At 48.4% G+C, this 17792-nt stretch overlaps 1 protein-coding gene across 3 annotated transcripts in view; it reads left to right on the forward strand.

Moving 5' to 3' along the window:
- Positions 1-17792, forward strand: part of PTPRA (protein tyrosine phosphatase receptor type A) — a 122296-nt gene that overhangs the window by 51857 nt on the left and 52647 nt on the right. For all 3 annotated transcript variants that reach the window (XM_065633088.1, XM_065633089.1, XM_065633090.1), the window contains one exon: positions 4642-4713. In XM_065633088.1, coding sequence (XP_065489160.1) covers positions 4681-4713 — 33 coding nt within the window. In that variant the 5' untranslated portion in view covers positions 4642-4680. Of the gene's footprint in view, positions 1-4641; positions 4714-17792 lie in introns of those variants that run through there.

Below are 17792 nucleotides of genomic sequence, written 5' to 3' on the forward strand. Positions count from 1 at the left end.
GTGCCGAGATTTGCGTGGATTAAGGCGGCTTTAATTCGCCTTGATACACTTGGCTTTCAGGTGGATTATGCAGGCGGAGGGATTTGGGGCTGTCTAGCCAACTAATACCTGCCTTACTTTTATTTTAATTATTTTAATGAGAGATGAAGGAGGCCTGTAACTGCAGGCCACATTTTCCAGCCCCAGATCTTGGATATTTTTGCATGTAATGTTTTATACCATTAACATTCTCGACTAACAAACCCGCTGATGTTGTCTGAAGCCCCACCTAACGTGGTCGTTCCCCAAGCGCTTTCTCAGCGGGGTTCTTCCAAAAACAACCTCTTAGTTTGTGACTTGTATTCCTCATTTTTATAAAATAAATGGTGTCGCACCATAAAATTGCTCCGTAGGGAGCGGAATGGTCCCGCGCAGAGGTGTTCGGCTTGAATGAAGTTCTTGGTCCGGATGTCTGCAGGTCCAGCATGTCCACCATGATGTTCATTCCCATGACTTTGGTATGAATTTTGCTGTGGAGAGAGGCACAGTCTGGCTGCCAAGGTTTGGTGGGTAAAACATGGTACCAGGTTGTGACATTAGGTTTGGGTTTTGCTACCTGTGTGGTCACCGACCTTCTGCTTGAGCTGTTCTGGGAGAGAAACACCGAGGAATTGGACATTTCTCCTGATCCCATCCATCTTTTTGTCGCTGTGGTTTGCAGATGTAATTATATTTTCAGGGAGGGAACATCCTACAGTTCTTTATAGCTCATTATAAGGCTCTGACTGTGGCCAGGGTGTCAGGATACCACTGAATTTATAGGAGCTCTTCAGTCCCACCTCACTGCCCGCAGCATTTTCCATTTTGATGATGGGGAGCCAGCAGTTGGGCTGCGGTTTTGGGCTCCCAAGCTCTGTGAGATAAGCCGCTTCTGTTGTTTGTTGAGGCACGAGCGTGGTTGAACTCTCTCCTGGGATTAACTTGCGCTCTGCCACTTGATGGATCATCCCTCGGACTGGTTCGTCTCCAGGGGACGGAGCTTGTGGGTGAACTTGCGAGTATGCAGCTCTTAAAAACCCCACAAAAACAAACGATTCACCTGACTTCTTACTGATAAAACTGCTTTGTCTTGTGAATCTTCAATACGAGAGCACATGGTAGACCTTTCCCTTCACCAATTCTTGTGGTTTGTAAAGGAGTCTCGAATCTTTTAGCACGACATCGGACTGGAAGATGCTTGGCCGTTGAGTCCCAAGGGCTCTTTCATAACTGGAGTTAAGAACCAAAGTGCTTTTGTGTTACAATATTGTCCATAAGCTCCTGGATCAGGTCAGTGTTGGGTTTGGGCTCCTCACGCCAAGAAAAGCCTTGAGGTGCTGGAGTGAGTTGAGAGAAGGGAACGGAGCTGGGGAAGGGGCTGGAGCACAAGGGTGATGGGAGCGGCTGAGGGAGCTGGGGGTTCAGCTGGAGAACAGGAGCTGAGGGGAGACCTTCTGATCTCTGACCTGCCTGAAAGGAGCTTGGAGCCAGGGGGGGTCGGGCTCTGCTCCCCAGGAACAAGCGCCAGGACCAGAGGAAACGGCCTCAAGTTGCGCCAGGGGAGGTTGAGGTTGGATGTGGGGAACAATTTCTTCCCCAAAGGGCTGTGGGGCATTGGAACAGGCTGCCCAGGGCAGTCACCATCCCTGCAGGGGTTGGACAGACCGAGATGAGGTTCTCAGGACATGGGGCAGTGCCAGGGGTGGGGAATGGTTGGACTCGATGATCTTGAGGGGCTTTTCCAACCAAAGTGATTCTATGATTCTATTCCCAATGCTGCTGGTCTTAAAAAACTGAATTTTGGTTCTAGAGGATGGAAGCTCCATCCTATAGCCAACGTGCTTTCCTCACCGTTGATGTTCTGTAACTGTGTATAACATTTACCTGGTTAAATCGCTTTAAACGAGACATATACAGCTAACGCATACAAATACTAATTAGAAATAGTAACAATACTATTCTCGCGGCTGGTGGGCTGCAGCCACAGCTTACCGCAGTCAGCTGCTGCACCGGACCCTCGGGATCCCACACTTTTGGAGGATTATCTGGCAAGCGGATCACAGTGCTGGCACGTTGGGGCCCAGCGGGGTCGGGACACGGCAGACGAGTGACTCAATGTGGCACACGCCACCTCTTTTCAGTTCTGTCACACGTTTGCCCTTTGGTGATCGGTTTTCCTCTCCACGTGGGCTGTGTGACTGATTTCTAAGAACAGCTGTGGATGTGAGATATTCCTGTAGGTATGTAGAACATAAAATGTTTCTGCTCTTACGTACGTGAGCGACTCCAGTGCCTGCCTGCCCGCGCTCCGTACCTGTCAGGAGGAATGAGCTTTGTGAGTCACCACAAGTCATGCATCATGAATTACTCTCCTTTTCTGATCTGTTTTTACAGCCATCTGATCACACAGCCTGCCCTAAACCCCATTCAAACGTGTTGCATTGACTTTTATAAGCTTTTACATGCTCTTTTGTCTTCATTCTGCCTTGGCATTTGCTTTTTTGCGTTATCTCCCAGCGTACTTTTTTTCCTTCAGCAAGACGTTGTCGTCGTCCTTGCACACAGAGCATTTGTCTTGCTCCAAGCTCTGTGAAAACTCAGCTTCATCGCTAATTCCCTTTTAACTCTCAGATGATGCTAATAAGGGCAGAAAAGGGGAGTTCTTCGTTCCATCAATGCTCTATAAAACTGGAGGCGAATGCAAAGTCTTCCAGCTTCTCTTGAGCTTCTCAGCACTGTCCGAGGCTGCAGCTTGGGGAATGGAGGAATAAATTGACCGTGAAAATATTGACGTGTTGGACTCGATGATCCTGAGGGTCTCTTCCAACCAAAACAGTTCTATGATTCCATGATTCTCTGCTTATGCCGATTTGGTCCCGTAAAATTTCCCTGTTTATTTTAAACACGTGTAGCTAACTGAAGGGTGAAGGGACCTCATCCCCATCGCACGGGGAGGAGGCTGAACTGCATTTCCGCAGCCCCCAGCCCGCTCTGCCCCGGGCCAGCGGCGTTGCTGGGAGGTATTGGGAAATACTGGGTCGTAAGGAAGAAAATGCAGGTGGTACTGGGGGGACCAGGGGATTCGGCACATCTATGGTTTGCTCCCTTTGAGCTAGAGACAAGAAAGAGAAAGCAGACACCTCAGCCCAGTTATCTTTAAAAAGAAATATTGGAAAAGTAGCCCAGCTCTCCTCCTCCCGCCAGATCCGATGTCTTTTTAATCTGCTCTCTCTCAACTTCTCGTCAAATGGAAGTCGAGGTGGGCTGCTCGGGTTAAGCAGCGATTTCTGGCGGACTTCAGAGCCGGCGTGATCTCCAGGTCTCGGTGCTTTGAAGCTCCTGCTTCTCTCACACTTGACTAAATCCGACTTTTTCTTCTCCGTGGAGGTAAAATTCAGCCTCACGCGCCCATCCGATTGAAGTGCCGAGACTTGTCTAATTGAACAAGCGCTCGAGTCAACACTTGAGTAGGATGAAAAGCGGCGAGTGGATCACCTGGGGATCACGTCTGAGGTCCGCGGCCCCTTGGCAGATGGCTGGGTCACATCCTGCCTGAGGCTGGGGAGAAGAGATGGCGAGAAGAAAAAAATATTAATTTGGTTAAATATATTCCATTCTACATCTAGAAGTGCCTCGGGTCTCTAATTTCATCCTTTGGAGGAGATGGGATTAGTGGAGGGAGGGGTTGGTTCTGCAAACTCCTGCGAGGAGCCGCTGCTGCCTCAGAGCTGATGGGGGCAAAAAATCCAGAGGTGGAAAGAGTGGGAGCGATTTGGCTTGTCGTGTAAAAATGGGGATCAGCCAGGAACAGTCTCAACTTTATGAGTAAACTGCAAGCCCCTGTGATGTGATTTTGCTGATGGAATGAGGAACCCACATCCGAGAGCTGGTGGGGAGGAAAGTTTTTTGTGCAGAGGTGTGAGGACATCACAGATGTCACCGTGGGTCACCCAAACCCCAGGGACAAGCTTCAGCCCCTCAGTCCCTTTAGGACTGAGCTTGATCCTACAGCCAAAATCTGTATCCAGAGAGGTTTGGGCTTGGGGAAATCTGCTGGTGGCCATCTCAGTGCTACGGGGACATCAGAAGTCCTGGTGACCACCATGTGGCTTTCTGTCCCCTTCCCTTGGGGTGGGAAAAATAAAAATATGCTTTTTCCAATGCCCTAATCACTTGTGTCTGGGTAAATACATATTCGTAGGAGCCCTAGGTGAACACGATGCCTTCACGGTAATAAAAATTACCTACTTCTTCTAATTGTGGACCCTCCTAAACTTTGCTTTACTTTAATTTTACTTTACCCCAGCCAGCAGTGCGCATACCAAGTGAACAACAAGATTCTTCTTCTCATCTGGACCTGCTGCTGCTGACCCGCAACCACCTGCTGCTGCCTCTGCCCCAAAAAGCAATTTTAACCCTGGAAACTCCGTGATTTTGCCTTCTGCACTTAAAAATTATTTTCATTTTTTCAAGCTTGTCTCTAGCTTGAGCAATAAGGAAAAGCTGCATTTTGCATATGGGTAAAACGAAGCAGAAAATAAGTAAAAATACTGTTTTCCGAAGATGTTGCTGAATTTTCACTCTTCGGTTTTAAAAGCTTTTTGTTTGTTTGTTTGTTTGCAGGGGGCACTGCTGGAAGAACCTTTATGGGCTCCTAATGACATGCAGGTGGACGATTCACTTATGATAATTAAGGTAGGAAGAAGCGTTTGTTAGTTTTAGCATCTTGGCATTTGTCCTCTCCTTGAAATAAAACTGCACTCACTGGTGGCATTTGAGGGTTCAGTACACAGCGATGGCAGCACGGCCAAGGCATCAACTTGTTATGTTCAAGTGTCCCTTTAAACACAGGGGGAAGGGAAATCTTATTTAAGAACTACCTGGGAACGTAACTAAGTGGAAAAATTCCGACTTCCTCCCCCAAAGGATAAAAAGGTCTCTGTTGGTGCGGAGGTGGAAGGGCCATGACTCTTATTTGAGAGCACTCAAGCACAGGGATTTTTTTGTTCTGCTGAAACGTAGCGGTTGAATTGGAATTCAGGTTTTAACTTGCCATCTCAAAAAAAAAAAAACCCACACTAAAAATATATTTTATTCATTTATTTTAATCATCTGGAGTTTCTGTGGAAAGCTGGTCTGTCTCCAAATGTGGCAAGACAGTGCTCAACTGTTGATTAATGAAATGGAGGAAAATCCCTGATATTAAAAGCACTAAACTATTGGCCAAGCTTGGAAAAGAAAGTGCAAATGTGTGTGGAGTTAAATGTATTTATAAGTAGTTTTTATGATACGTTAATATCTGGATTCTCATCTTGCTGGGTCATTTCTGCTACGGTTGTTGTGCTCGGAAGCATCATCAGGGTCACTGCTGCTCTCTGCCTCCTCTTGCTGGAGGAAAGATCTTCACCGTAGGCACCATATCGTCTCCTAAATGTGAATTGATCTTTCCCCTTGCAGTCAAAAAACCTTAAAAAGCCAGCTTGACTTTACTCAGGCAAGAGCACCCTACACATTCCCATTCTACACACTAATAACATTTTGATTTATGAGCTGGAAAAGGTGGTAGAACTGTCTCTGAGTTCCCACCAATATGTCAAACCTCTGCAGTGTGCAAATACCCAAAATATTGTCAAGCTGGATGCTTTGGAGCCTGGTGAGATGTTTGGTGAGAGCAACATTGCCGGCAGGATTTTCTTCTTGCATTTATTCGGATTATAAACGTGTGTGAAATATCAGTGGTGAACGTGAGGTGTGTTGTGTCTATCGTACTTTGCTTTATATCACAATTATTTACACTTCTTATTAGCACGTGTGGAATTAGGGGTTTGGTTGGCGTTCGGTGTCGGTGGATGGTTTATTGTCTGAGTTGTCGGAGGGAGAGGAGGAAATTCAAGCTGTAACAAGAGCAAATTCCTTCAATACAGGCTTACAGCTCTCAAATGTATTAGTACTTTTTGTCTGGCTTGCGATAAGATGCACTACTGTGGAATTTGCTCGGAGCGGGGATTTGCATGAATTATTGTTTCTTACAAAATGAGCAGCTGTGCAAACTCCCCCCGTGCTCCACGGAACCGCAGTGCCCGCTAGGATGAGGATTTGTCTGCCTGGATGCGGTGGTCAGCAAAAGCCAAGTGCTTGGGGGAAGGAGAGGGAATAATGGGAACGAAACCGCTGGAATCAAGGGGAAAACTCCTTCTGGGCTGCACGATGGTGTCAGGATGTGCGTGTGTTGATTTTATGTGCTGACTTCTTCCCTTCCCATCCCAGCGCGATTTTTTAAAAAGCAGCGTCTTCCCGTTACGGAAAACTTGGGACAATTACACTTGCGGAGTTGGGTTTTGTATTTAGGATCAATCGCAGGAGCTGCTGATTGAAATAGTGTGGCCCAAAAAATACATCGAAGATGTGAGTAAACAATCATCACGGATGGTCTCTTGATTCTGCACTTAAGTGTTTCATTTGAAGGGTTTGCCATTCTCGTAGAGAGATCTTTCTGTAAATCACTAATTAAGCAAATTAAGCTACAGTGTCATCAGTCTGTCTGCAAAAAGCAAGAAGCTGATGTTTCGAAGAAACCTTCCAGCTGCAGACTCAAAATTATCCGATATTTACAATTATGGTTTCATAGGAATAGGAAGAGCGCTGAAAGAATCGCTTGAAGTTTGGGTAAGTTGAAGTCAGGTTTCAGGTAGAAGGGCAGGCTTTTGATTTTACTCAAAAATTCTACACGGACCTTAAACCTGTCACCTTCACTTAAAATTTCACTAAACTTCATAGCATTAAATAATTTGCTTGCAATCCTTTATTTTCTTTTCGTAGACAGGCCAAGGAAAATATACTGAGACGTTCATCTAAAATACTTTGTGTAATGTACTTATTTTCTCAAAAGTTGGTTTTGATAGAGGAAAATGAGGAGAAGAATTTATTCATTTAATGAAATAAATCCCTGTGGCACAGAGAGGTGTAGGTGTGCGCAGTGAGACTGGGGGGTCATTACTGGTCCCACCATTCATGTGAATGGTGCTGGGTTGGGAGAGCACTGGTTTGTGTTGAAAGGCAACAGGAGCAAGATGTGTGATGTGGTGGAGACATGACCCTGTGTCGAGATGACTGTGTTCATGGATGCAAAACATCACCAGATATGCTCATTAATAATTAACTGCCAGCTGATGCAGATACTGGTTGGGCCGTGTGTGTGTCCTGGCACCAGTGGGTGTTGTGGGTGTGTTACGGTGTGTGCGTGGTTGGGGGTAAGTACCGGCTCACAGGGACGTACTGCGAGGGGCAGAAAGACCATCCAGGCCTGGAGGTGACGGTCACATCGATACCGGGGCAGTGCTGAGTGGAGGGACGTGTTTTGTTGAGAGGCTGAGTACTAAAACCTCATCTCTTAGAATCACAGAATCATAGGATAGTTTGGGTTGGAAGGAACCTCCCCAGCTCCCCCAGTGCCCCCCCTGCCACGAGCAGGGACATCTGCACCAGCTCAGGTTGCTCAGAGCCCCGTCCAGCCTGGCCTGGGATGTCTCCAGGGATGGTTCAGCCACCACCTCTCTGGCCAACCTGGGCCAGGCTCTCACCACCCTCAGGGCCAACAATTCCTTCCTCATGTCCAGCCTGAATCTCCCTCCTTTAGTTTAAAACCATCACCCCTTGTCTTGTCACAACAGGCCCTGCTCAAAAGTCTGTCCCCGTCTTTCTTATCAGCCCCTTTTAAGTCCGGAAAAGCCACACTAAGGTCTCCCCGGAGCTTCTCTTCTCCAGCTGAACCCCCCAACTCTCTCAGCCTGTCCTCCCAGCAGAGCTGTTCCAGCCTCGGATCATTGCTGGGGCTCCTCTGGCCCCTCTCCAGCAGCTCCATGTGTGTCCTGTGCTGAGGACCCAGCGCTGGCCCAGCGCTGCAGGGGGGTCTCACCAGAGCGGAGCAGAGGGGCAGAATCCCCTCCCTGCACCTGCTGCCCACGCTGCTGGGGATGCAGCCCACCCGAATCCATTTGCTGCCTTCAAAACATCCATATCATTCCCTGTGCCTTTTCCAGTTGCATTGCCAACATCCTTTGGGAGGTGAGACCCAAGCCAACGTGGATTTGCAGAAGAGCTTGACACGTGTGGTTTTCTTCTCACCGGTTCCAGCAGTGCCGATCGCCGAGCTGATGTTTTCAGCACTACCCACAATAACTGAAAGATCTTTCCTGCGAGATAAGAGTCTGTAATTGTGGTTGGCTCGTTCCTCTGGTATGCATTCCCGTATTAACTTGCAGTTTAATTTGTCCTTGGAGTGTTGCTGCTGCTGCTGCTGCTGCTGCTGTGGGGTTCCGTCTCCGCCGGAGCGGGCAGGGGAGGCTGCACGGAGGCACCAGGTGCCGCAGCGGTTGGATCCTACACCCTCTCTCTTAAGGGTCGCTCTTCAAAAAATTACGTTGATGCCATAGTCTGGTCTTCTCACTGAGCACATGTAGCTGTGAGCAAACCGCAGGAGAAGCGAAGAGGAGGTGACAGGTCAGGACCCATCCCAGTCATGCAGTGCTTCACCTTGGTGGCTTTTGCATCAGATGGTGACCAAGCCAAGAGGCGCTTTTGCCCCCACTTGGAAGATAAGGAGGAAAATTGTTGGCCCTGAGGGTGGTGAGAGCCTGGCCCAGGTTGGCCAGAGAGGTGGTGGATGAACCATCCCTGGAGACATCCCAGACCAGGCTGGACGGGGCTCTGAGCAACCTGAGCTGGTGCAGATGTCCCTGCTCATGGCAGGGGGGGCACTGGATCAGCTTGGAAGGTCCCTTCCAACCCAAAGCATTCTCTGATTCTGTGATTTCCTCCTGTTGTTTCAGTCAAAGTCACCAACAGCTTTAGTCCTTCTCAGACCTTTTGCTGTCGGATTCTGTCATTTGTTGGTGTGCAGGCTGACCCTTGGAGGGCTTTTTGGAAATGCAGAAGTTTGGACCAGAAATCACAAATTACTGGTACTCCTAAATCCCAGAGGCGCTTCTCCCCACCTCCTCCCTATGAAGCTTCAAACTCCTACATGGAATTTGACGTCACAGATGTGAGCTGACCCGGCCAGCCGCATGGTCGAAACACCCTGGGACTGGTACGAGCCGTTTCACCAGCCGTCGGTACCAAACTCACACTCCAGCGCTCGCTGTGGGTTGGGGGTGTGAAGGAGACATTTGCTTCCAGAAACCACCCCGGACCGCGTGTTGGGACCTGCAACCCCTACCTGGAGCTGCTGTGTATAAATACACACATCCACCCTCCGTCTTATTTCTGACAGCTACCTCCCTGAATAGTAATTATTATTTATTTTCAGTTCTGCAAGCAGCTTTCCTCTTGCAGGTGTGTAGCAAGACCTCGGTTTTGTGTTGATTCAGCAGAACTATCAGTGCACAGACACCGACTGCTCTTGTGTCTGACACGTGTGATTTGGAGTGAAATTCAGTCCTGAAAAACTGACACCAGCAACTGGTGTATCTGTTACCTGAGTCAGACGGGAAACTGCACCAAATTGGTGGTTGCTTCAAAAACATGTTACCAGCCCTGGTTCTTCAGCGTGTGGGACGGTGGCAGCTCTGCTCTGCGCCCGGGATTCAGGATTTAATGCTGTTTGCTTGCTAAGGTGAAGGGCTTCCTCAGCATCAGGTCTCCACTGAGATCAAGCAGAGCTAATTACAGCTAAACACAGTTACTGCTGATCCTGGTGGACCTGAATCGATGGGCGCAATTCTTTTTCGTGTTGATGGCTTCAGACACTTCTCCACATTGATTATATTTGGTCCCGTGAAAAGGTTGAATTGATCCACGTCTCTTTCAATGAAAGAAAATCCTTCAAATCAGGGGGATCATAGAATTATTTTGGTTGGAAGAGACCCTCAAGATCATGGAGTCCAACTGTTCCCCCAGCCCTGGCACTGTCCCATGTCCCTGAGAACCTCATCTCCGTCTGTCCAACCCCTCCAGGGATGGTGACTCCAGCACTGCCCTGGGCAGCCTGTTCCAATGCCCCACAGCCCTTTGGGGAAGAAATGGTTCCCCAGATCCAACCTCAACCTCCCCTGGTGCAACTTGAGGCTGTTTTCTCTGGTCCTAACATATTAAGTGATTTAAATGACTTATTTTTACAGCTCAGAATGGATCGTTTTCTGGGCAAGTCGTGCTTCCTAGCTCCAGCCAAACCTGCCTTGCTTTGATTGACCAATATTCTGTAACAAGATGTGAAGGCAAGTTCCTCGTTGCTGGAGAGTTTATCTGCTCCTGGTCAGAACAACCACAGATGACAAGTTGAAGTGAAGACATGGAAGGGACGGTGTTCAGGCTCCTTCGCCAGGAGGTCCCTCTGAAGGATGGAGTGGCTCTGGGTTGCCTTTATTTTCAATCAGCGGTGCCCGTTCCTGATTTTTCAGGGTGTCCTTCATGCTGACGTTAGCTTCTCATCCCCCCCATCCTCACTGTTTTGGGAGAATGTGTTACCGGAGAAGATCCCTGCTAACTGATGGTGGAACATAATGAAGAAGAGCAGATGAAGAGTCTTCTGCAACCCCAGCCTTGGGTGGCAGTGGCCTCTCAGTAGCACAGGAGGTTCCATCAGCAATGGCTGCAGAGGTTGATCAGAACCTTGGGTGGACCTGATGGCAGAAATGCCCGTTAGAAAAACGAGGAGAGGAAATTCAATCCGCTGGGCTTTGAGTTTGTCGATAATGACACGAGTGTGATGGTTTTAGTGGCAGATTTGGGGTGCGTTTCGGACAATTTTTTTGTGGTATCGAATATAGAGGACACTTAGGCTGCAGGGCTGGGGGAGAACATCCTGTCCCAGTAACTATAAACCAAAACCCATGAAATTATGGAATTGCACCCAATAGATTTCCCGTGTGCTGTAGACCACATCCAGGTTTCAGGAATACGTTTGGTCAGCTGGATGCAGGTCAGCGATGGGATGAGACAGGTCAGCAATTAATAACACCATTAACTTATTGTTTCTCCTTTCCCAGAAATCAGTTCTCACGGTGTTATTGAAGTGTTTTGTAGTCCAAATACCTCAAGTTCCCTGCTGAAAGTAAAAACAAATATATCAATCCTATCAGGTCTTCCCAAGAGCAAAGTGTGGAAATCCCCTGTCCTCGGGCTGGCACCGTCACCGGTATTTTCCTCTATGCTTTGACCAGTAACTTTTCCTTTAATATTGCTGTCTAAATCTTCTGTGGCTTATACAGTGATTAAAAAGAAAGAAAAAATGTATACATATGCTACGGGAATTTGGCAAGCGTTATGTGGACCTCTCACAGTTCCAGTCGACGGTTAGACAGATTTGTCACACTTATATTATAGACATTTATGATTTATTTGCGGTGAGGAACTGCCGGTGCTTGGTCAGGGACCTGTTCCCTTTTCACACGGAGCCGTTCTGAGGACAAGCAGATATTTGGGTTGTTATTTTTTGTCTGTGGATGTGCACGGTGGGGATAAGGCAGGCTGGAATAATGAATTATTCTCTGGGAGAGCGAAATGTTTGCGAGTGATGTTTTACCCGTGGTGGTCTAAGGTAGGTGCAATTTAGGAGAAATAATATCTGGTAGCAGGTAAACTGCCGCAGCTGGGGAGAGGCAGAGAAGCTTTTGATGCGTAAATCCTCCAGTTCTGAGACAAAAAATCATTATCGGGCTTACAAGTTCAGCCAGTTGCTCTGAGCTTCATCTAAATATAATAACACTTGGAGCAAGAGAGAGGAGAGTTGGTACCCACGGAGCTGAGGGATGCGCTCGTGGGGGAAGGAGGTAAATTATTTCTTGGGGAACACGGGAGGATTATCCGGCGACAAAGGAGGGGGACAGTAAATGAGGGAAACTAGCTGGCAGTGAATTTAATTCCAAAACTTGCTTTTTGAAGGTGTTTTGTTGATGCCAATCAAGTTCAATGTGTTTTGCAAGAGTAATGCCCGTCCTCGCTGTTACCCCGGTGCCTCTGCCCAGGGTAGGAGTTGGCTCCGGTGTAGGGCTGGCTGGTGTATTGGGAGAAGCGGACGAAATTTGGGGAAACAAGTGCTGTATTACCTGGGGTTTCGCTGCCGCAAAGAGCCTTTGTGGGGATGGGGCCTGTGGGCGAACGCTGCAGCTCAGCCGGTTCTGCTCCCATTTGATGGGCCTTGGTGAGCGATTTGCCGAGGTCAAGGAGCTCTTTGAAGAGCTGGAGGGAGGGGAGAAGCTCTTTAGAGTAAAATACTTCAGTTTTTGATGGGGTTTATACTACAACGAAGCTGTGTTTTGCTTCTCTGTGGCTCTTTCCCCACCACGATGCGGCCCCGTGGGCTGGCGTGACTGCGTCTTGCTCCACAGATGCTCTTGGCAACCTCGTGTCTTTCCTTGGGTTGAGCTTTGAGGAAGCAGAAGGTCAAGCTGCGGTAGTTGTTGAGGAAGTTTGTAGGTTATAAATTCAGCTGGACCTGGTCCTTAAAAAAAAAAAAAAAATTAAAAGAAAAAAAAGAATTTAATGTGGACTGTCTTGTACAGGGGGTTGGAGAAGTCAGCGAGGTTGTGTGAACAAGACCATGCTGCTGAGGAAACCAGATACCCAAGTGCCTTAGCTTTTGGAAAAAATAAAGCTTTGTATTTGAGACAAGCTAGTTTTGAGGATTGATTGCTGCTGTCGCTGCGGAATGAGTGGATATTACAGCATCTAAAGGGACATCTGAGCTTCTGAGATACAGGTGTGCCTGAGCAGGAAGGTCCCTGCAGCTGCAATCCATTTGGGTTTAATTATTGCATTTCACTGCGTGAGGTATTCCTCCTCATAGAGAAAAGTCGAGGGCAAACTGCTCTGAAGATGAAGCAGCAGAAAGGTCAGAGAATCACAGAATCACGGAATAGTTTGGGTTGGAGGGACCTTCCCAGCTCCTCCAGTGCCCCCCCTGCCATGAGCAGGGACATCTGCACCAGCTCAGGTTGCTCAGAGCCCCGTCCAGCCTGGCCTGGGATGTCTCCAGGGATGGGGCACCCACCACCTCTTGAGTAACTGCTGAAGTTGGGTTGAGGTGTTCGGGAGAGAAGTTAGTCAGGATGCACTTTGTGTTGGTGCATTTTAACCTGTGCAAGAAGACTGGGGGAGGTGTTTTCGAGGTGCACGAGAGGAAGAATTGAAGGGTGTTGAGTGGGTGCTTGCCGGAATGTCCAGCTTCTCGGTTCCTTCGCCCCAAAGATGAACACTGAGTTATAGATTGGGTAGGACACATGGTGGTGCAGCATAATCAAGACCAGTGTGAGCTTGCAGGATGCCCAGGGCAGTGGTGGAGTCACCATCCCTGGAGGGGTTGAACAGACACATAGATGAGGTTCTCAGGGACATGGGGTAGTGCCAGAATTAGGTTATGGTTGTTCTCGGTGATCCTGAGGGTCTATTCCAACCCAGATAATTCTACGATTCTATGATCTGGAGGGAAAGAGTTAAATCTGAGCAAAACCCAAATTATCTGGCAGGGCTGGAGTTCTTCCATGCTTCCCAAAGCAAGAGGTGCAGGTCAGGAACCCCAGGAATGGCTCCTGTACGTGGGGGTCCCCATGGAGGGCTGTGTCGGGGCTGGTGGCATTGCCTGCATGTTTTCTTCTGAGTCTGCATCTCGCAATGAACGTGCAGCCTGAGCCACCCGGACAGGACAGGGATTCTGCTTGTGCACTCTCCTCCCACTGCTGGACCAGGTGTCACCTCAAAGACACCAGTTACAGTCAAAAAACCAGTCTGAAACTACAGTTGTGATGGTTCACTGCCTTCAGCTGCAGGGGCACTCATTGTGCGCCACAGGACACTTGCTGCCTCGTCGCCGTTTTTAAAATGCTGTTTAGAAAAGGCAGAGCCCGGCTCCTGCAGCACCCTGGGGTGCAAGGAGACCTCGACACCCACCCTGCCGGTGCTCCTGCCAGCGCTGCTGTAGAATAGAGTAATAGAATCATTTTGGTTGGAAAAGCCCCTCAAGATCATCGAGTCCAACCATTCCCCACCCCTGCTCCATGTCCCTGAGAACCTCATCTCCGTCTGTCCAACCCCTCCAGGGATGGTGACTCCAGCACTGCCCTGGGCAGCCTGTTCCAATGCCCCACAGCCCTTTGGGGAAGAAATTGTTCCCCAGATCCAACCTCAGCCTCCCCTGGCGCAACTTGAGGCCGTTTCCTCTGGTCCTGGCGCTTGTTCCTGGGGAGCAGAGCCCGACCCCCCCTGGCTCCAAGCTCCTTTCAGGCAGGTCAGAGATCAGAAGGTCTCCCCTCAGCTCCTGTTCTCCAGCTGAACCCCCGGGTCCCTCAGCCGCTCCCATCACACTTGTGCTCCAGCTCCGTTCCCTGCTGTCGGAGGCTCCACTCTGCTGTCTCACAGCTCTGACACACGTTGTGCATCATCAAGATTTGTTTCTTCAAGCAACCGATCGCAGGAAGTGAATTTTCTGTTCCTCCGCTGCCACCCCCAGCTCCCACTGCCGGGCTCAGGTTCCATCAGCAGCGCTGAAACCACCCTCAGCTCTTACGGTGGGGACGCCAACAGGTATCCACAGGCACAAATGTGAACTGGGAAGCCCAGTTTTTACCACTGGTTTTGAGCCAGCTTCACTGGGGGATGCTGCCACCTTCTCTTGGTGGCATCTTCCCCCGTTACACTGTTTTGCTTCAGAGGCAAATCTGTTCAGTCCTTGTCCTGAGCACCAGCCAGAGGCTCAGTTGAAACCTATTTAACAGCAATTCCTTTACTTTTACATGCTCTGAGTAGGGCCTGGGATGCATCATTTGGGAAGATGTTTTATTGAGATGTTGGATGGCAACTCGCTTTCTCCTCTGCATTAACTGTTTTAAGACATCAACTCCCTGCTTCGATTTTATTTGCCCTTTAATAAAAAAAGATAATATCTGCTAGAGACGAGCTTTTTCACCCCTCGGGCAGGTGTTTAAGAGTTTTCATTGTTTTTAAAGCAGCTGTTTCTGTGCTTTTTGAATGGCTGTCAGCTTGCTGAAGACAATGATTAATTATCAAGCGCTCAATTGAAAACGCCGTTCGAGTGATGTGATGCAGATCGTCGCTGGGATGCTCAGGATCACTTTTCATCCACATACGGTGCTTGAAGCAACGCTGCTTTAAAATCTAACAAAAGCATCCCTGTATTTTGAGCATTAGCAGAGGGAGATGCTCTTCCTCAGCGCTTCACGTCTTGCTTGCAATGAAATGACTCTATTTTCTTGTGCAGCAATCAGCATAATTTTAATAAACTTTTCTCAGCCACAGAAGGGAAAAAATGTCATGAACTTGCTGCTTCTCTTCACCATGAGCCAGATTTTTCCTTTTAAAAGGAAAAGTGCTTTTTAAAACCTGTCCTCTGCCTTTCAGCAGATTGAATTATTTCCTCCGTACACCTCTTTTTATTAAGAGATTGAGAAAGAAAACCAAGACTTTTCTGTAGGCATCGGTGCTTTCTTTACTCTGAGCTCATCTCAAGTGCAAAATACCTTCTGCGCAAACTGAACAGAAAGCAAAAGTAACGAAGGCAAAAGCCTTTCTATGGGATAGAAAACAAACTGACTTCTGGAAAATGGAAATGTGGCGTTGGTTGGAGCGAGAGCGGTGGGGACGGCTCCATCTGGCCTCAACAGACATCTGCAAAACCCGACGTCAACGTGAATTCCCCTTTGCTGTGATTCTGCTTTTAATGAAAAAGTCAGAACTGTAGAGGACTCACTGAAGAGTCTGGGTACATTTTATGCTGAAATGTTGGTAGTTCTACTTTCTTCCTTGTATCTGATTCTTTCATTCAGATTCCGAATGTGATTTTCTCAAAACCAGGGGCACTCATGGGACAGGGTGATGACTGGAAATGCAAAGCTCACAGCAGGACAAATTTCAGACCCTTCCCACTGCTGATCTGCCACTGTCTTTATTCTTGGGAGCAAAAATATGGAAGAATTTTCTGTTATATAATTTTAAACATATATTTGGAGGGTCTCATACCACAAGTATTTTGGTTTTTTTTTTTCTAATCAGGCTTTCATATCTGTATTTGGTAAAATGTGCTACTTCTTAAGCATTTATACTTGTGACTTTTATTTTGTGCCTGAGCCAGTTCCGATGTGAATTTTCCAACTTCTGTTTTTGGGGAGGAGCAAAGTTATTTTTTTCTCACCAGCCTACACGGCATTTATTCCAACTGGAACACGTGTCTGCTTTTATACAGAAAACAACATTCCGTCTTTGACAAACTCTGCCCTGCGTGACTTGAGTAGTTAAAGCCGGTTGAAGAGGTTGGATTGGATCTCCTGCCCAAGGACTCCGGTGCTGTGAGCTAAAAGCTGTTTGTGCTTAAAGATGCTGCTTCTATTTCGGTAGGAAAGTGCCCATCATCCACAAGCGTTTCTTCCCACGAGCTGCATGCTCATCGCGGAGTGTGTCTTGATCATAGGATCGTGGAATCACGGCATAGTTTGGGTTGAAGGGACCTTCCCAGCTCCCCCAGTGCCCCCCCTGCCATGAGCAGGGACATCTGCACCAGCTCAGGTTGCTCAGAGCCCCGTCCAGCCTGGCCTGGGATGTCTCCAGGGATGGTTCAGCCACCACCTCTCTGGCCAACCTGGGCCAGGCTCTCACCACCCTCAGGGATAAAAAAAATTTCTTCCTCATGTCCAGCCTGAATCCCCCTCCTTTAGTTTTAAACCATCACTCCTCGTCCTGTTGTAACACACCCTTCTAAAAAGTCTGTCCCCATCTTCCTTATCAGCTCCTTTTAAGTCCAGAAAGGCCGCACTAAGGTCTCCCCGGAGCTTCTCTTCTCCAGCTGAACCCCCCAGCTCTCTCAGCCTGTCCTCCCAGCAGAGCTGTTCCAGCCTCGCATCATTGCTGGGGCTCCTCTGGCCCCTCTCCAGCAGCTCCATGTGTGTCCTGTGCTGAGGACCCCGCACTGCAGGTATCTCATCAGTCAAAAAACGCCAGGGATATATTTGTTTGATTTAAATAGGCTGGGATGCAGTGAGGCCCCGCGTTAGCAGGGGCAGGATGCTGGTGGTTAATTAACCCGCCGGACACGTGAGGATGTGCGAGGGATTTCTGGACGCAGCCGGTGTCACTGGCAAAGCACCGAACACGCAGCCGTTCCCCCTGCAGCCAGGGATGTGCTCATGAACCAAAGTGCAGGAGTTAGCGATGCTGTGAGGAATGAAGTGATTTCTCCCCTGAAAAACAATATAAAAGGAGAGGGGATGTAGGCAGGGGCTGAAGAAACACCCATACCGTTACATTTCCACCACTGTCATCATCTTCCATCACTGTCATTATCTTCCATCACTGTCATTATCTTCCTCACGCGGATCGAGATGAGTCGAGGAGGAAGGACAGAAACCTGGCTGGGTGGTTGGGTGACCCATCTCCACCAGCTGAGAACCTTGATCATCCTGTTTCTCTTATCTCAGCATCATACAAATTGTCCTTACCACTATTTCTAGGGGGATTTACGAAGCCACTTTAAGCGCTCAGCAGTATTTGAATATTCCAGTGAGTATTTATCTGCAATTAAGATCTTTTGAAAACATGCTGAAACGTGAGCCGTCATCTGAGTCCTGCTTCCCTTTCTGTCAGACTGGCAAAAAACCATGTTTTGCAAGTCTTTTGTCCCTGCGGATTAGAGCCATGTCCATTTTTGTTGCACAGAGGATGCACCGAAGCATCTGGGACGGTGCAGGGGCCGTTGCAGCCCCGGACAAGCAGCAGCAAGTCCCATCTCTGCAAATTTCCAGGCTTGCCAATGCCTTTTGTGAGATGGCACC

The sequence above is a fragment of the Caloenas nicobarica genome, chromosome 4 (genome assembly GCF_036013445.1).
Source record: "Caloenas nicobarica isolate bCalNic1 chromosome 4, bCalNic1.hap1, whole genome shotgun sequence".
Classification (NCBI taxonomy): domain Eukaryota; kingdom Metazoa; phylum Chordata; class Aves; order Columbiformes; family Columbidae; genus Caloenas; species Caloenas nicobarica.